This window comes from Eubalaena glacialis, chromosome 5, assembly GCF_028564815.1.
Source record: "Eubalaena glacialis isolate mEubGla1 chromosome 5, mEubGla1.1.hap2.+ XY, whole genome shotgun sequence".
NCBI lineage: Eukaryota > Metazoa > Chordata > Mammalia > Artiodactyla > Balaenidae > Eubalaena > Eubalaena glacialis.
The window spans coordinates 115,682,755-115,698,001 of NC_083720.1; the positions used below are offsets into that span (position 1 = coordinate 115,682,755).

At 40.3% G+C, this 15,247-nt stretch overlaps 2 protein-coding genes across 6 annotated transcripts in view; one reads left to right on the top strand and one right to left on the bottom strand.

Moving 5' to 3' along the window:
* The window catches only part of SH3D19 (SH3 domain containing 19), a 180,223-nt gene that overhangs the window by 15,778 nt on the left and 149,198 nt on the right, over nucleotides 1–15,247 (top strand). The window lies entirely within an intron of this gene.
* On the bottom strand, nucleotides 7,600–15,112 carry PRSS48 (serine protease 48). Its single transcript, XM_061191792.1, is given in 9 exon segments — nucleotides 7,600–7,667; nucleotides 7,670–7,718; nucleotides 7,721–7,767; nucleotides 7,770–7,983; nucleotides 10,038–10,213; nucleotides 10,937–11,199; nucleotides 13,775–13,922; nucleotides 14,100–14,144; nucleotides 15,070–15,112. Coding segments are annotated over 9 exon segments (1,053 nt in total).

Below are 15,247 nucleotides of genomic sequence, written 5' to 3' on the forward strand. Positions count from 1 at the left end.
TTATTTAATAAATGCTCATTGTAAGAATGTAATATCTGTTTGGATTTCTCTTTTATAGACTCCTGATGTCTTTAACTTATAATTCTCACCCCTAAGCTATCTTCTCCAAGGTTCCATATAATGACACAACTCAAGTTGCCCCAGCCAGAAACCTGGGTGAAGTTCTTAACTTCCTCCCTCCCCATGATTACTTATATCTAACCAGTCAGTTACCAGAGTCTGTTGAATACATCCCCTAGGTAGCCCTTGACTAAGTCCTCTTCCCTCCATCCTCATTGCTACCATCCTTGTCCAGGCATCTCTCACCATTCACAACAGCCTTGTAACTAACTAGCCTTTCTACCTCCTGACTTGCTTGTCTGTAATCCATTCTCTACACAGCCACTGAAGTGATTTTTCTAAAATGCAAACTGATCATGTTATTCTGCATTAAAACCTTTCAACGCCTTATTTACTCTTACCCTTAAATAAGCTCAAATTTCTTAGCATGGCCTTGAACCTTTTTTTCCTTTATTTTTTTTCTGGGAATTCCCAGGTCTGTCCTCTTATACTTAGCTTACATTCATGGCTGGAAAAATATAATCTTTCTTCTAGAAAGATTTTTCTAGAGCATATTTTATGAACTCACGTAGTATTTGGTAGATGTTTTTCACTTATAGAGATTCAAACACTTGATAAAAAGCATTGTGCAAAGCTGACTGTGTGCAGTATTGAGGATTCTCCTGTCCTGATGCTCAGTGGATTGCTCCTTCTTGGAAGGGCTTGGATAAGCCAGATCGGCTCCAAAGAAAGGCGGGTTGACACTGTTTTGTTTTACTTTCTTTGTGACCTGTTTTTAGAGTTTAAAATATGCCCATTTTGGAACTAGTCATTTATTGGCCCTCTTTAAGTGAGCTAACATATTTTTCCTTATGATACCAACTCAGCAACTTCGGACAAAAAGAATGTGAAGCAAATGCATTTTTAAAAAATACTATCTCCTCTAGGTCTTTCATGTTAGCTCTCTGTTTCAGAAATAAAAATAGCTTCATTGGACTCATAGGGGGATAGGAGAAATCCAAATACTTGCCTTTGAAGATGCTCTAGTGATTTTAATTTTTCAGGCAAAAATATTTTCATTATTTAAAATTCATTGACACAAAATTTCTTTGATCAACCAACTGCTATCCTTCTTTTTATCTAGCCTAGTTATGTGGAATTTTTAATAGAAGGAATCAAAAGTCTCAACTCTGAAGCTTTGGAATTGTTGTAACCAGCTTTCTGTTAGCATAAGCTAATTTTAAAAAGCAAGCTTAATCAACGAAAAAAACAAGGTTAAAAAAACCTGTATATCTGTATAAACATTTAAAAAGGAGTCAGAGGTATGTTGGCCACATCTTTAAGCAAGAGGAGAACATGTAAAGGGTGATAGTGATGAACACAGCGGGTACATGGGGATTTGAACTTCCTATGTTAGATATTTCTGTAACATTGTGGGGTTTTTTTTTAGTAAGCAGAATTAGGAAAAAGAATATTTTTTAAAAGATTTTTTTTTTTTTAATGAAGAGTTAGTTGGTTTCCTCCTCCTTAGGGAGGGAACAATCATCAGAGTTAGAACAGGCTGCTTTGTGATTACTTACACTATTCTAGAGGTTCCACGAATATAGAGATTCTTGACCATCTTGAAATTTCATGAAAAAATGTTGTGTTTGTGCATGAGTGCTTTTTTGGGATGCAGGGTTAGAGTAATGTGGGAAAGAGGGTCCATAATTCAAACAGATTCTTCTGGTGTTTTTTCTCTAGTCCTGCCCTCTCTGAGCTCCAGACTGCCTCCTCAACATCTCTGCTTGTATATCTAATAGACATCTCAAATCTAACATGTATGTATGTTTCCCATTGCTGCTGTAACAAATTGCTACAAATTGTCCTACAGTTCTGGAGGTCAGCAGTCTGGAATCAGTTTCACTGGGCTAAAATCAAGGTGTTGGTAGGGCTGCATTTTATCTCCAGGCCTAAGGGAGAATCATGTTTGCCTTTTTAAAATTTCTGTAGGCCAGCTGCACTCCTTGGCTTGTGGCCCCTTGCTCCATCCTCAAAGCCAGCAGCATAGCATCTTTGTTCCTCTCTTCCTTCTGCTTCCGTCCTTCTGCATAGTCTCATAAACATCTCTGACTCTGACTCTCCTGCATTCCTCTTTAAAAAGATTTGTGATTATATTGGGCCCACCCGGATAATCCAGGATAATCTCCAAATCTCAGAATACTTAATCATATGTGCAGAGTTGCTTTTACCAGGTAATGTAACATATTCACAGGTTTGGGGATTAGACAGGGACATTCTTGGGGGCCATTATTCAGCCTATCAGTGCATTTGATAGCCCAGCAAACTGTTCCCCCTCCAGCCTTCCTCATTTCATTTAATAGTATGGCCATTCTCAGGCCACTAACCTAGCAGTCATTCTTGATTTCTCTTTTCAAATCTTGATCTTTCCCATCCTCCTATTCCAATTACCACCCTCACTCCCATCACCCCCATCCAATCCGTTGAATCACATCTGAATCCAATCAAAATGTTATCACAGTCCTACCCAACTGTGTCTAGAATCTGTCCTCTTCTCACTAATTTCCACTAAAATCAGGATGCCTTTAGCATTTTGGAGCCTTAAGGCCTCATCCCATCCTATTCTTTTTACTCCTGGGTGTTAATTATCAAAGTTAATTATGGTACAGGGCAGTGTGGGCTAGGTGTCATAAGAGTGGCACAAAGAGCCACCGGACTAGACCTCAGTCACTTTATTCCAACCACATGGAGATGGGAAGTGAAGACTTACATGGTAGAAGACACTGTGGAGAGAATTTGGGTTGGTTGAGGATAATCATCCTGGAAAGCAATTAGAATTTTCCATTAAAGATTTCAGTCTTTTTTTATTATGACAGTGAACATTTCCTCTCAATTATTGATTGTAAGGAATAAAATTAATCTCTGGTTATTTTGAATGACTCCTTCCCTTCCCTTCCTTCCTGAAGAAGGATCATGTTTAACAGAATTCTCAGGCAACTGATTTCTAGTATGTAAACTGTACGTAGTCAAATTTGGTGTAGAGAATATTATAGCTTCAGAATGAAACCAAGCATCTGAAAAGGTAAAATACCCATTGTTGAAATAATATAAAAATAAATCTTCCACATTTTATTATTCTGAATCCTTTTTCTGTAATATTGCCACATGTTGGGGGTGACTTTACAATTTAATGAAATAAAGAAAAAAATGGGTGATTACTTGAAATAGTCTATTTGTTATATGAATAGGAGATCTGGAAATAACTATATTTCCTCACTTTTGGGGGAAAAAAAAGTTCTGGTTGGATTTCAGCAGCCTTAGTGTATAGCTTTATTTGTTAAATGTGACCTTAGCAAATCCAACCTTAATTAAAATTCCTCAGGACAAGAAAATGAAAATTGGAGCATATTAAAGCAGATATTCCAAGGAATAAAGTATTCTGCAAATTAAAATAGATTTTTAAGGCAGAAAGGCTATTGAGCCCACCTCCAAAATAAGATGTAAAGTTGTTCCTATTAATTTTCTCCTCATTTGGTCAGTGGTGGTATGGACTAAATTCGTTACCAGTAAGTGTGACATTTTAGTTTTGTGAATACAAATGTTTATTGATTTTTTGGTCCTCCAGTCATGTGTTACCAGTTGCTGTACTCATATATTGGGTTAAGCTTTATATTTTGTGTTTTAGCAATGGAAACAGAAAATGTATGTAGTTAGTTTGAGCCTTTTCTTGAAATACAATCACAAGAATTATTTAGAAGATCTTTAGAAAGCCCTAAATACACCATAGACTAGTTGTTTTTTGTATAAGCAGGAAAAAAACTTCCCTGCTCATTTTAAAAAAAAATACTTTATTGAGATATAATTCACATACCGTATACTTCACCCATTCCCTGTTAGTTTTTAAAACCATTTCCTAGGGTCCTTTCAGTGTGTTTTTCAGATATTCACTGCCTCCTTTTCTAATCCACAGATTGATTGGGTTGAGGTATACAAGAGAAGGGCATTCCAGGTATAGAGGACAGATTAAATAAGGCCTTGAGGTGGAAATGGGAGGAAGGAATGAGAAGAATATTGCTCTGGGTAAGAAGGGAAAAAACAAATAGGAAGTAAGGTAGGTGTCTTAGTGATGAATTATAAAGTAGATGGTAAAAACTTGGGCTTGTGCCTTTCTTCACCTTGGTTCACAGGGCCTTATTATAAGGGTGGTGCTGGTAGGGGACAGGGAAAACAAGAAACAGCCCACAGCCTCGTGGAATCGAACCTTCCTCACTGATGTTCAGGTGCCATAGTCCTCTAGTGTTTTGCTTGTTAGCTCACTGGGGTTGATTGTCTTTCTCTCTGCTTCTTGTCTAATTCTGCTACCATCCAGCCCCCCTGTCTACCATCCTAGCTCCCTCACAGCCTCTGCAGACTCCCATGAGCAGTGGTGTGGGATCTTCTGTTCTTCTATTCTTTGATCATTCCCCTGCTCTCAGCCCTCAATACCTTCCGATCCCGCTGAGAATGCGATTCAGAGCCCTTACTGCGGCTCCTAGGGCGCTGCTCCCCCTCTGTTCCCAATTCCCAGCCCAGTCCCCCCGCCCCCGCTCAGCAGTGACCTCTGTTCTAACTCACACGCACACAGCCGTGTGCTAACTCATCCTCCCACCTCAGGACCTTTGTACTTGCTGTTCTGTCTACCTGGAAGGTTCTTTCTCAGGTATTTGTTTTGCTTCCCTCCTTCATGCGGGCCTCTGTAAATGTCACCTCCTTAGAGAAACTTCCTTGACCACCCGACCTAAAGTGGAGTCCCCCACCCTGATACCTTATCTGCTGCTTCTGTGTTATCTTCCTTTATCAGACTTTCTTGTACTTGACATTATAATAAACATTTACAGTTGGCACTCCATAACCAGAGTTTTGCATCTGTGGGATTGGTTGAATCCACGACCGTGGAACCCACAGATTTGGAGGGTCAGCTTACTATGCCATTTTATATAAGGAACTTGAGCATCTGCAGATTTTGGTATCCCTGGAGGTACTGGAACAAACCCCAGTGCCTACTGAGGGAGGACTGTATTTTGCATTTGGTTATTGTCTCTCTCCCCCACTGGAATGTACACTCCTTGAAGGCAGGCTTGGTGCATTGTATATGTTGCGGTATCCTCAGTACCTAGAACATGCCTGGAACATGGTGGGCACTTAATATTGTTGATTGCACACTGACATACTATAGGGCCCATTTTCAGACTTCCCATGAGAAGGGGTCTGTTGGGTTGTCCAGTATTTAGTGCATATGTTGGGTAAGATGTTAGGCCAACCTGCCCCCCTACCCGCTAGGCAGCTCTTAAGTCAAGTGCTCATCCCTAGTAAGTCCAGCCAGTAGTGGTCAGGTCATGTGGTCAGTGGTGAGGTCATGTGGTCTTCTTCTATAGTTATCCCTTTCTTCCCACTTGAATGACCTGGTCTCTCCAAAAGGTTTACGTTTCAACTCTTGGTTCAGGAGAAGAATATTGTCAGATTCCCATGCTGTGGAACATTTGCTTCCTAAGGGTCTGGAGGAATGATAGGAAGCAGTGTTTTGGCTTTCTTGACCTTCTTTATGGCCCCTTGCCGTGTCATTCTGGCTCATACATTTGTGTGTTTTCTCTTCCTATTTGTTCTTCTCCAGTTCTTGATTTTAGTCTGTCCTTTCTCCTCCATTTTCCTTTCTTGCCCCTCCTTTCTCTTTTTCTTTTCTCTCAGCTGCCATTTTGCTTTGCCCTCTGTATCATTCCAGAGCTTGCTTAGCTTGAATTATTGTCTCTGAGAAAGATTTCAGTTTACCTGCTTTGTGTACTGTTTGTTCCTTTGTGCCTTATAGGTGGAGAGAGGTATGAAAGAGAATGGGGCCAAAACATTCTTTCCTTCATCCTTTTATTTAACCTGTATTTGAAAACCTACTTTGTGCAAGACATTGTGCCAGGTTCTGGGCTACCTCAGTAAACAAAAGGTCCTTAGTTGGGGAGACAAAGAGATTGTGTGTTTATTTCTCATTCATTCATTCACTCATTCAACAAATACTTATTGAGACTGGAATATAGTGGTTGGCAAAAGCAAAAATTCTTCCTCTCATGGACCTCATTGCATTTTGGTAAGACAGACATACATTAATTAGACAGTTACACAAATAAATGTTAAATTACACCTGTGTTGAGTCCTATCAAGGAGGACACCGTAGTGTGAGACTGTATATTGGGGGGATTTGTTCTTGTCAGGAGAGCTGGGAACAGCTTCCTTGAGGAAGTGAAGAGTGAACTGAGATCAGTAAGACTTAACCATGCAAAGACAGCGGGGGGAGAGGAAATAGCAGATACAGAAGTCTGGTGCTGAGAAGGGGCTTCTGGAGCATTTGAGGAAGTGAGACTGTGGAGAGCAGGTGGGGTGAGGCCAGATGAGGCTGACGAGGCAGCCTGGGATCAGATCCAGCAGGGCTTTGTAGGTCCTGCTAAGGACTTTGGTTCTTATTCTTTGAGCAATGGGATGCCTTTGAAGTGTGGTAAACAGGAGAAAAGCATTTAAAAAATCTTTGTTTTTAAAACACTAGTCTGAATTCTGTGGAGAACAAATGCACTTGAGCATAGGTGTGAGTGATGGTAAGGACGTGGGAACAGCAGTTGGGAGGCTGTAGTGGCAGCCTAGAGGAGAGGTGAGGTTCAGGGTTAGCAAGGACTTTAACTTTCCAAACCTACCCTCACTTCCTGTTAAATGTATTTATTTATCCAAAAACATCGTTTTTGAAAGTTGACTTACCCCAAAAGACACAGATGCAACAAAACTTAAATTCATTCAAATGAGAAATGAAGGATGATTGAAATAAAAAGGCATATGAGTAGAATTATACCAGATAGTATAGGATAAAGATAATGACTGAAATCATGTATAAAACTTAGCTCTGAGCTCCTGGAAACCTAGGCAGAAAAGGAAATAGTATAGGTCACATGATTGTTCAACAAAAAGAAACATGCTAGTTAAGCAAGGGAAATAATCTTTTCCTTATAAACATTTAAAGTACTTATTAAGAAGTAAAATTAACCTGGATAGGTCCAGATTATTGAAACCCAAAACCTCAGCTCTTGAGATTATTGCATTAATCCAATTTTGGTGGTAGGTATTTCAAAAAGTAAACATTTCAGAAATATTCACAGCTGAACTACATACGTGGATTTCTTATTTGACGCCTTGTTACAGAGGGGAAGCACAAAGAGTAGAGAAAGTAGAGAAAGATAGACCAGGTAAGATGCTCATAATGCAACCTATGGGCACGAAGCAAACCCTTAATGTACTTTCTTGAGGACCTTCCCATTTGCCTTCCCAGATACTTTTTTTGTTGCCTGCTTCTGTCGCCATTTCATTTGTGTCTGTAAATACTTATTCATGGAAGGCATCCTTCCTGCCTTGCAAGATGCATAGTCAGGGAAAAGAATGCCATGCACAGAAGTGGCATTCTTATTTCTCAGTTGTTCACATTCCAGCCAGTGAAACCTACTTCCAGAATCAAGAACCTCAAAAACAAAATCATTTCTCCTTATTTTAATGAAGTCATCCAGAGTTCCCAGCGACTCTCCTCGTGAGTTCTCTGCCCCTGCGGCTTCTTCTCCACGCATTCCTTCCTAGCCCTGTACTTGGCCAGCAGCTTCAGCTACACTGCCTACTCTCCCGGTAAAATGTGAGGCCCAAAGGCGCAGGAGGGTCTCAGGAGAGCCAGGAGAGCAGTACAGTAGGGAGCAAGAAGTCAGATAAGTCCGGATTGTTGGCATCCAAGTCCTCAGCTCTTGAGATAATGGACATAATCCATTTTTGGTAGTAGGTCACATTGGTGTAGACTCCAGGAAAAGAAAGACCACATCCTGTTCCCCAGCTTGACAATCCTATCTGGATCCATATACCATCAATATGACATGACAGAGGCCCTCCAGAATCACCCTAAGGAAGAGATAAAGGTCATGAGCATAGTGAAGAAGGACCATGAAGAGGAGAGTGGTCACAGGGGTGGAGGTCCCTTAGAATGGGGCAGTGGAGCCCATGGAGCTGTAAAAATCCGGAGGGAGCTGGACTTCCCACTGACATGGAAATTTAGAATCATAGAATCTGAAATTGGCAGAGACCTTAGCTAAATATATCAGTAGTTTCAAAATACTCATCTGTGATTGAAAAGAAATAAATATGATGAGTTTTTCACTAAATTCATTCAGTTGAATGAACTGTCCTTATTTTTCTAATTTTAGGTTCTTATTGCCTTTTTTAGTGTTAAGATAATGCTTTCTTATATAAAATGGTGATGATAGTAGTTGGTGATGTATCTCTCAATCTTGCTATTTTTTTGTAACAGCTTTATTGAGATATAATTCACATACTGTACAATTCACCCATTTAAAGTTCAGTTTTAGTATATTCACGGTGTTGCTCAACCATTACCACAACCCATTTTTGTCACCCCCCAAAAAAACTCCATACCCTTTAGCAGTCACCCTCATTTCCTCCCTTTCCTTCCAGCCCTAGGCCAACCAGTTACCTACTTTCTGCCTCTGTGAATTTGCATATTATGGATATTTTGTATAAATGAAACTATATATGACCTTTTATGTCTGGCCTCTTCCACTTAGTGTACTGTTTTCAAGGTTCATCCATGTTATGTCAATAGCATGTGTAAGTACTCCATTCCTTTTTATGGCTGAATAATATTCCATTATATTGACATACCACATTTTGTTATCATCAGTTGATGGTCAGTTGGGTTGTTTTCACTTTTTGGCTATTATAAATAATGCTGCAATGAATATTCATGTACAGATTTTTATATGGATGTATATTTCATTTCTCTTGGGGTGTATACTTAGGAGTGGAATTCCTGGATCATATGGTAAGTCCATACTTAACCTTTTGAGGTTTTCCAGAGTGGCCGCACTATCTTACATTCTCACTAGGTATGTGAAGATTCCGATTTCTCCACATTCCTTGCCAACTCTTGTTATTATCTATTCTTGATTATAGCCATCCTCCTGGGTGTGAAGTTGTGTCTCATTGTTGTTTGATTTGTAAATAATGAATATACAGACAGGAAATTTTGGCAGAGATATAGAAAAATGTGTGTGTGAGAGAGAGAGAGAGAGAGGGAGGGAGGGAGGGAAGGAGGAAGTAAAACCCAAATGGTCATTCTAGACCTAAAAAGTAAAATATCTGAAATAAAAGTTTCACTAGATGAACTTAACAGTAAAATGTAGATGGCAGGAGAAAGAAGCAATGATTCTGAATATAGATTAATTTAAAATATCCAATTTGAAAAACAGAAAAAGGTAAAAATAAAATATCAGGGACTTGTGTGAAAATATCAAAAGTTGTAACTTACAAATTTTCTGTTTCACCCAGAAGGGGAAAAGAGAGAAATGAGGCAGAATAATAGTTGAAGAAATTATGAATGAAAATTTCCCAAGTTTTGATGAAAGGTAAAAGAGTAGATTAAAAAAACAAGTCAGTGAATCCCAAATAGGATAAAGACAAAGACAATCACAGCTAGGACATGACATTCAAACTTCTAACAATCAAATATGAAGGAAAATGTATTGAAAGCCGCCAGAACAAAACACATCACACCCAGTGAAGGAAGACACAAATGATTGCTGAATTTTCATCAGACAGTTATGATCAGGAGACAATGGAATGACATCTTTTAAGTGTACAATGAAATGTTTCTTACTTCAAAAAATTAAAAAGTTGGCACTTCTATGTCAACCTCTTAATATATTTATAAAAACATATGAGACTGTGAAAATCCAAGCACCAGTGGTTAGCATTGCTCTAGATCAGTAGTTGAAGAGATTAAATTAATAGATAAAGGTTAAGTGACTTATCCAGGTTAACACAAGAATTATTGCCAGAACATTTGTCTCCTGATTCCCAATTCACTGTTGTTTACAGATGGGCAAACCTGGATCCAAATTAAAATCTCATATTAAAATAAAAAAATTTCAAGAGCAAACCCTGATCTGGCAAGTATCCTTTCTTTTCTCAAGATCACCGGCACAAATCATGCTTTCCTGGATGACCGGCTCTGTTTGTGGCAGTAGCTAACCCACCGGGTTGTAGATTTTTTCGCAGTGCTGGTGTTCAATGATGGGTATTTCTGCTTCTTGGAGGATGGTAGGGTAGTCAGAATCTGTAGAGATAAATAGGAGTGAAAGGAAAAGCAGCCTGGAAAGGTACAGGGACAACATTCAGTCCTGATATGCAGATATCTCTGAATGGGAATCCAAAAGCAGAACACAGTCACTTTCCAATCATGTTGGCTAATGGAAGAGTTTTTTTGGTACAGTTAATCTAAAACAATGGATAATTCAAAATTCTATTTGTTTGGGGCTTTTCTAATGTGCCACGCGGGGCATTCCTAATGTTCTAAATAAAGAGAAGTGCTGATACATTTTGATTAAGTAAAGATGTGAGTATTCTACAGTATTCTAAAACTTTTTCCTTTCTCATTTTTCTGCTCCCAGATCATTTCCTTTCTTTACTCTATCCTGGGAAAGAGTTGACACAACACAACACTTTAAAAACAGATTTAAAGTACTAGACTCTTTCCAACCTTACATCAGGCTTGTTAACCTCTGTTTCAGAGAGGTAATTGTGTGTTTAGATTGTTAGTATTAATAAATAAATAAATAAATTGTTAGTATCTTTTCTTGCTGCTATAGCTAGACTCTAGGCAGGATATAAGAGTAAATAAACATATAAATAAGCAAACATTTTATTTGAAGACTTTTAGATAGTGTCTGGTTTTGTTGAAAATATTTGCCGTAGTAATGAAATGCCTAGAATATGAATATTCTGGAATGGGTACAAGAAGGTGATGTATAAAACAACCCCTTTCTCTTCCCATTCTCACCTTCATCTTCTGCTTTTCCCCATCCAGTCACCTAGCAAGAGTCTGGAATTGTCCACTGCTTTTTGACACTGGACAAGCAAATGGGCAGGATGGAAGAACTGTAGGTGGCTCTAGAGAACTGCCTCAACAAGGCAATGTCTGCTGTGGTACCGTGGTGTTTGGGATGGATGACAATTCGGAACACATGATACTTCACGCCTGTATTTGAATGGCCTATGTCAATTGATCCCAGCCACACAGTATATAAGAAAGGAATCCAGCGCCTAAGGGGAAGAGAAAGAGGAGAATAAAAGTGGAGCATGCTTTTGTGCTACAGCTGGGTCAGAACAAGCTGCCTGTGTGTAGCACTAAGTCTTTAGGTAAGAAAGGAGGGTAACAGACTTGGAATTAACCAGGCTGCTTCCAACTTGGCATAGGGTTGGTTTGTCTTCTTTTCTCCTTCCCTCACTCCCTGATCACTCTTTCTTTTGTTGTCTGCTGTTTCTGTGGTCTCCTTTTATATGATTATGGCCAGAGTTTTGTCCTGTATTTTTTCCCTGGTTCTCTTATTCGCCTCTACTATTCTCCGTGGTTTCAGCCATAGCCTATATGCTTAACAGTCATTGTTGTTTTATTTTCACTTTTGAGTTCTGAGCACTAGACCTTTATTTCTAAATTAAAAAATTAAAGCAAAATATAACCACCAAAGTTCATATATATGTATATATGATATATATGTAATTTAAATGTTCAGTAGTTTGATCAGATTTACAAAATAAATAAATAACAGAAGTTCTCTGCCCTACTGCCCTCAATTCATGCTATCCAAAGGCAATCACTTTCAACTCTTAGCTCTTTCTTTTAGCATTTTCCCTAGTGTTTTCAAGAAACCCTATATATTGCCATTAATTTTTTTCTTTCAGTTTTAGAATATTATATTCCTCCTGTAGAAGGTGAGGATTGACCCAACAATTACTGCCAACTCCCCACTTCCTTTGCACCATCCTCCTCATCTAATATAACTTTTTGTTAGATCAGTATTTAGTATGTATGTTCTTGTGACTATGAAAACATTATTCACTATGAGGCCACATTGAGTACCATAATGAGATTTCTTGCAAAACTTTTTGCTTCTCCTGGAATTAATAATGTGGTCTCACTTCTTTGTTTTTTAAGTTTTCTATGTACCTATCACTGACTCATTATTTGTTCCCCAAACTGTCTACCAGAAGTGTATATCTCTCAATATGTTGACACCTGTTAGGCTTTTTATCAATACTATCCTTTTTTTAAAAAATTAATTCATTAATTTTTTTGGTTGCGTTGGGTCTTCGTTGCTGCATGCGGGCTTTCTCTAGTTGCAGTGAGCGGGGTCTACTCTTCGTTGTGGTGCGCAGGCTTCTTATTGCAGTGGCTTCTCTTGTTGCAGAGCTCAGGCTCTAGGCATGCAGGCTTCAGTAGTTGTGGCACACGGGCTTAGTAGTTGTGGCTCGCGGGCTCTAGAGTGCAGGCTCAGTAGTTGTGGCGCATGGGCTTAGTTGCTCTGTGGCATGTAGGATCTTCCTGGACCAGGGCTCGAACCCATGTCCCCTGCATTGGCAGGCAGATTCTTAACCACTGCGCCACCAGGGAAGTCTTTTTTTTTTTTTTAAGCCCTCTGCCCTCTAACTCCAACCTTGGTACTTTTCTTTATGATTTTCTTGAGGGTTTTCTTCTGTGTTGTATTCTGTTTTTTCTGGATCCCATGTTTTCCTGTCCCCGCCCCACCCTTTATTTTGGTGAAGCGCATTCTCCTTTGGCTTCCTGAGAAAATGTGCATGAGGGGTAATATTTTTTCTGCTTTGTATATTTGAAAATGTCTTATTTCTATCCCACACTTGATTGATCATTTGTAAATATGAGCAGAATTCTAAGTTGGAATTCTCTCAGCATTTTGAAGTTATTACTCTATTTTCTTTGAGCTTTCAGTTTGTTATTGAAAAGTCCTGTTGTTTTTTTTTTTTTTAATAGATTTATTTATTTATTTATTTATTTATTTATTTTTGGCTGTGTTGGGTCTTCGTTTCTGTGCGAGGGCTTTCTCTAGTTGCGGCGAGCGGGGGCCACTTTTCATCGCGATGCGCGGGCCTCTCACTATCGCGGCCTCTCTTGTTGCGGAGCACAGGCTCCAGACGCACAGGCTCAGTAATTGTGGCTCACGGGCCTAGTTGCTCTGCAGCATGTGGGATCCTCCCAGACCAGGGCTCGAACCCGTGTTCCCTGCATTGGCAGGCAGATTCTCAACCACTGCACCACCAGGGAAGCCCCAGTCCTGTTGTTTTGATTTCTGTATATATGTCATCTCCTGTGGCATAACAAGTTACCACAAAGCTTAGAGGCTTAGAACAGCAAACATTTCACAGTTTCTGTGGATCAGGATCTGGGTGCCTCTGACCAGGCTGCACTCAGGGTGGGCTGCAGTGTCATCTCAAGGCCCGACTCCGGAGGGTCTGTCACGTCTTCATTAGCTGTTGGCTGGAGACATCAGTTTTACATGTGCCTCTCTCTACAGCTACTCAACACATGGTACCTTGCTTCTCTCAGAGATTGTGTTTGTGACCCAAAGCAGCTTAAGACAAAATTCCCTGACTGGTGTTTAGGAAGTGATGTGATGAAAAGTAAGCAAAGTTTCTAATATAGTGACTATTTTCATCATTTTTTTTTCTACCTCTATGCCCTGTCCCTAGTCCAAGATGACCTAGGTTTCCTTCTGCCTGTTCATCTTGGCACTTTCCTTAGTCTGTTGGCTCATTCATGGGTTCATTCAAATATTTATCGGGAACCTCTCTGTGTGCTAGGCACCAACCAGCTAGAACTCACCTGTGTAGGCAGTGTGCTGCTGTCAGTATCCACCTGTCACTGATGAGGGAAACTCCACAGACGTGGGACTCGCCCAAGTGCAGGCTGACCTGCCAAGGCCAGTCCTCACCACCCACAGTACGGCTTGAGTATACAGGTCGTCCGCACACTAGAGAAAGAGGAAAGAGAGAAGCATGGGAATCTGGTTGTGCTGTTCTCCTGATCCCCATCTTATCATCTCCAAACTCCCATCCATTCCTGGGACCTGAGTCCTCCCGAGCCTCCATACTCTATCCTATTCCAGTTCCAAACCCAGCAGTCTTGGGCCCAAGGGGAGACCACTCACCTGACTGCAGAGATTTCCTTTGGAAAGAAAAGGATAGGCAAGACCCTAAAACAAATACACCATATCATTAATATATAACAACACCTCTTATATCCAGATTCACTGAATAGAGAGGCTTTCTACCTACTTAAATTTCTCAGATTGGTATTAAAGGCCAAATTTTTATAAATATCTACCCATTCGTGGTAATCTTGATAATTACATTCTTACTTACCTAACTTTTTTAGCAGCATACATGGAACATAATTTAACTTTTACTTGATGATTCACGGCTGCCATCAGGAGTATCAAGCATGTGAGGTTGTAAATACATTAATGCCTTCAGATGATTTTGAGGTTTATAAGCTATGTACTTTTGTCATGTTTTCTTGAACTGAACTAGCATTTTGCAGTATTTGTATATCTTTCTTTTTTGCTACCTGTTATCTTTCTGCTGCTCTCAGCCTACCCGGCTTTTAAATCACTGTGGGCCAGAAAAAGAAATGAACAAGCTTATTCCTGAAATCATTGACTGGCGTTTGTACTTCCAGTTCCCTCTGCCTGAAATGCTCTTTCCCTCAATCCTCTTAGCTAAATCACTCATCTCCTTCAAGTCTTTGCTCAAATAGCTTCTTCTTAGTGAAACCTTCCTTGACCACCCTATTTAAAGTGACAGTGTCCCTGTACCTTAGATGCCCCTCTCCGGTCACAGTATTTATTGCTTTCTAACCTGCCTTATAATTCACATATTTGATATGTGCATTGACTATAAGCCCCCCAAGGGCAGGGATCTTTGTGTTTACTTCTATATCCATGAGGCTTGGACTGCTTGGGGCCTGGCACAGAGGGTCCCCTCAGGACTTTCGCAGGCCACACCATTCAGAAGTCACATCCCGTGGGTGGAGTGTCCTGATACTCTATATGGTAACTTCTTGAGCCCAGAAACCTCTGCCTCCTCCTTTCCACTCCACCCCCAGCCTCAGGGGCTCACCCAGCAGAAGGGGCAGCAGGAAGACACAGCCCGCAGGGCCCATGTTTCTGTCCTCAGAGTCAGCACCTCCTGCTTTCTGGACTCAGGCTCCCAGGGCGAGGCCAGCCGGGGAGCAGCCGGAGGAGAGGGGCAGGACCAGCTTTTCCTCCTAGCTGGATCCTCGGCTTCGCCCCCTCCT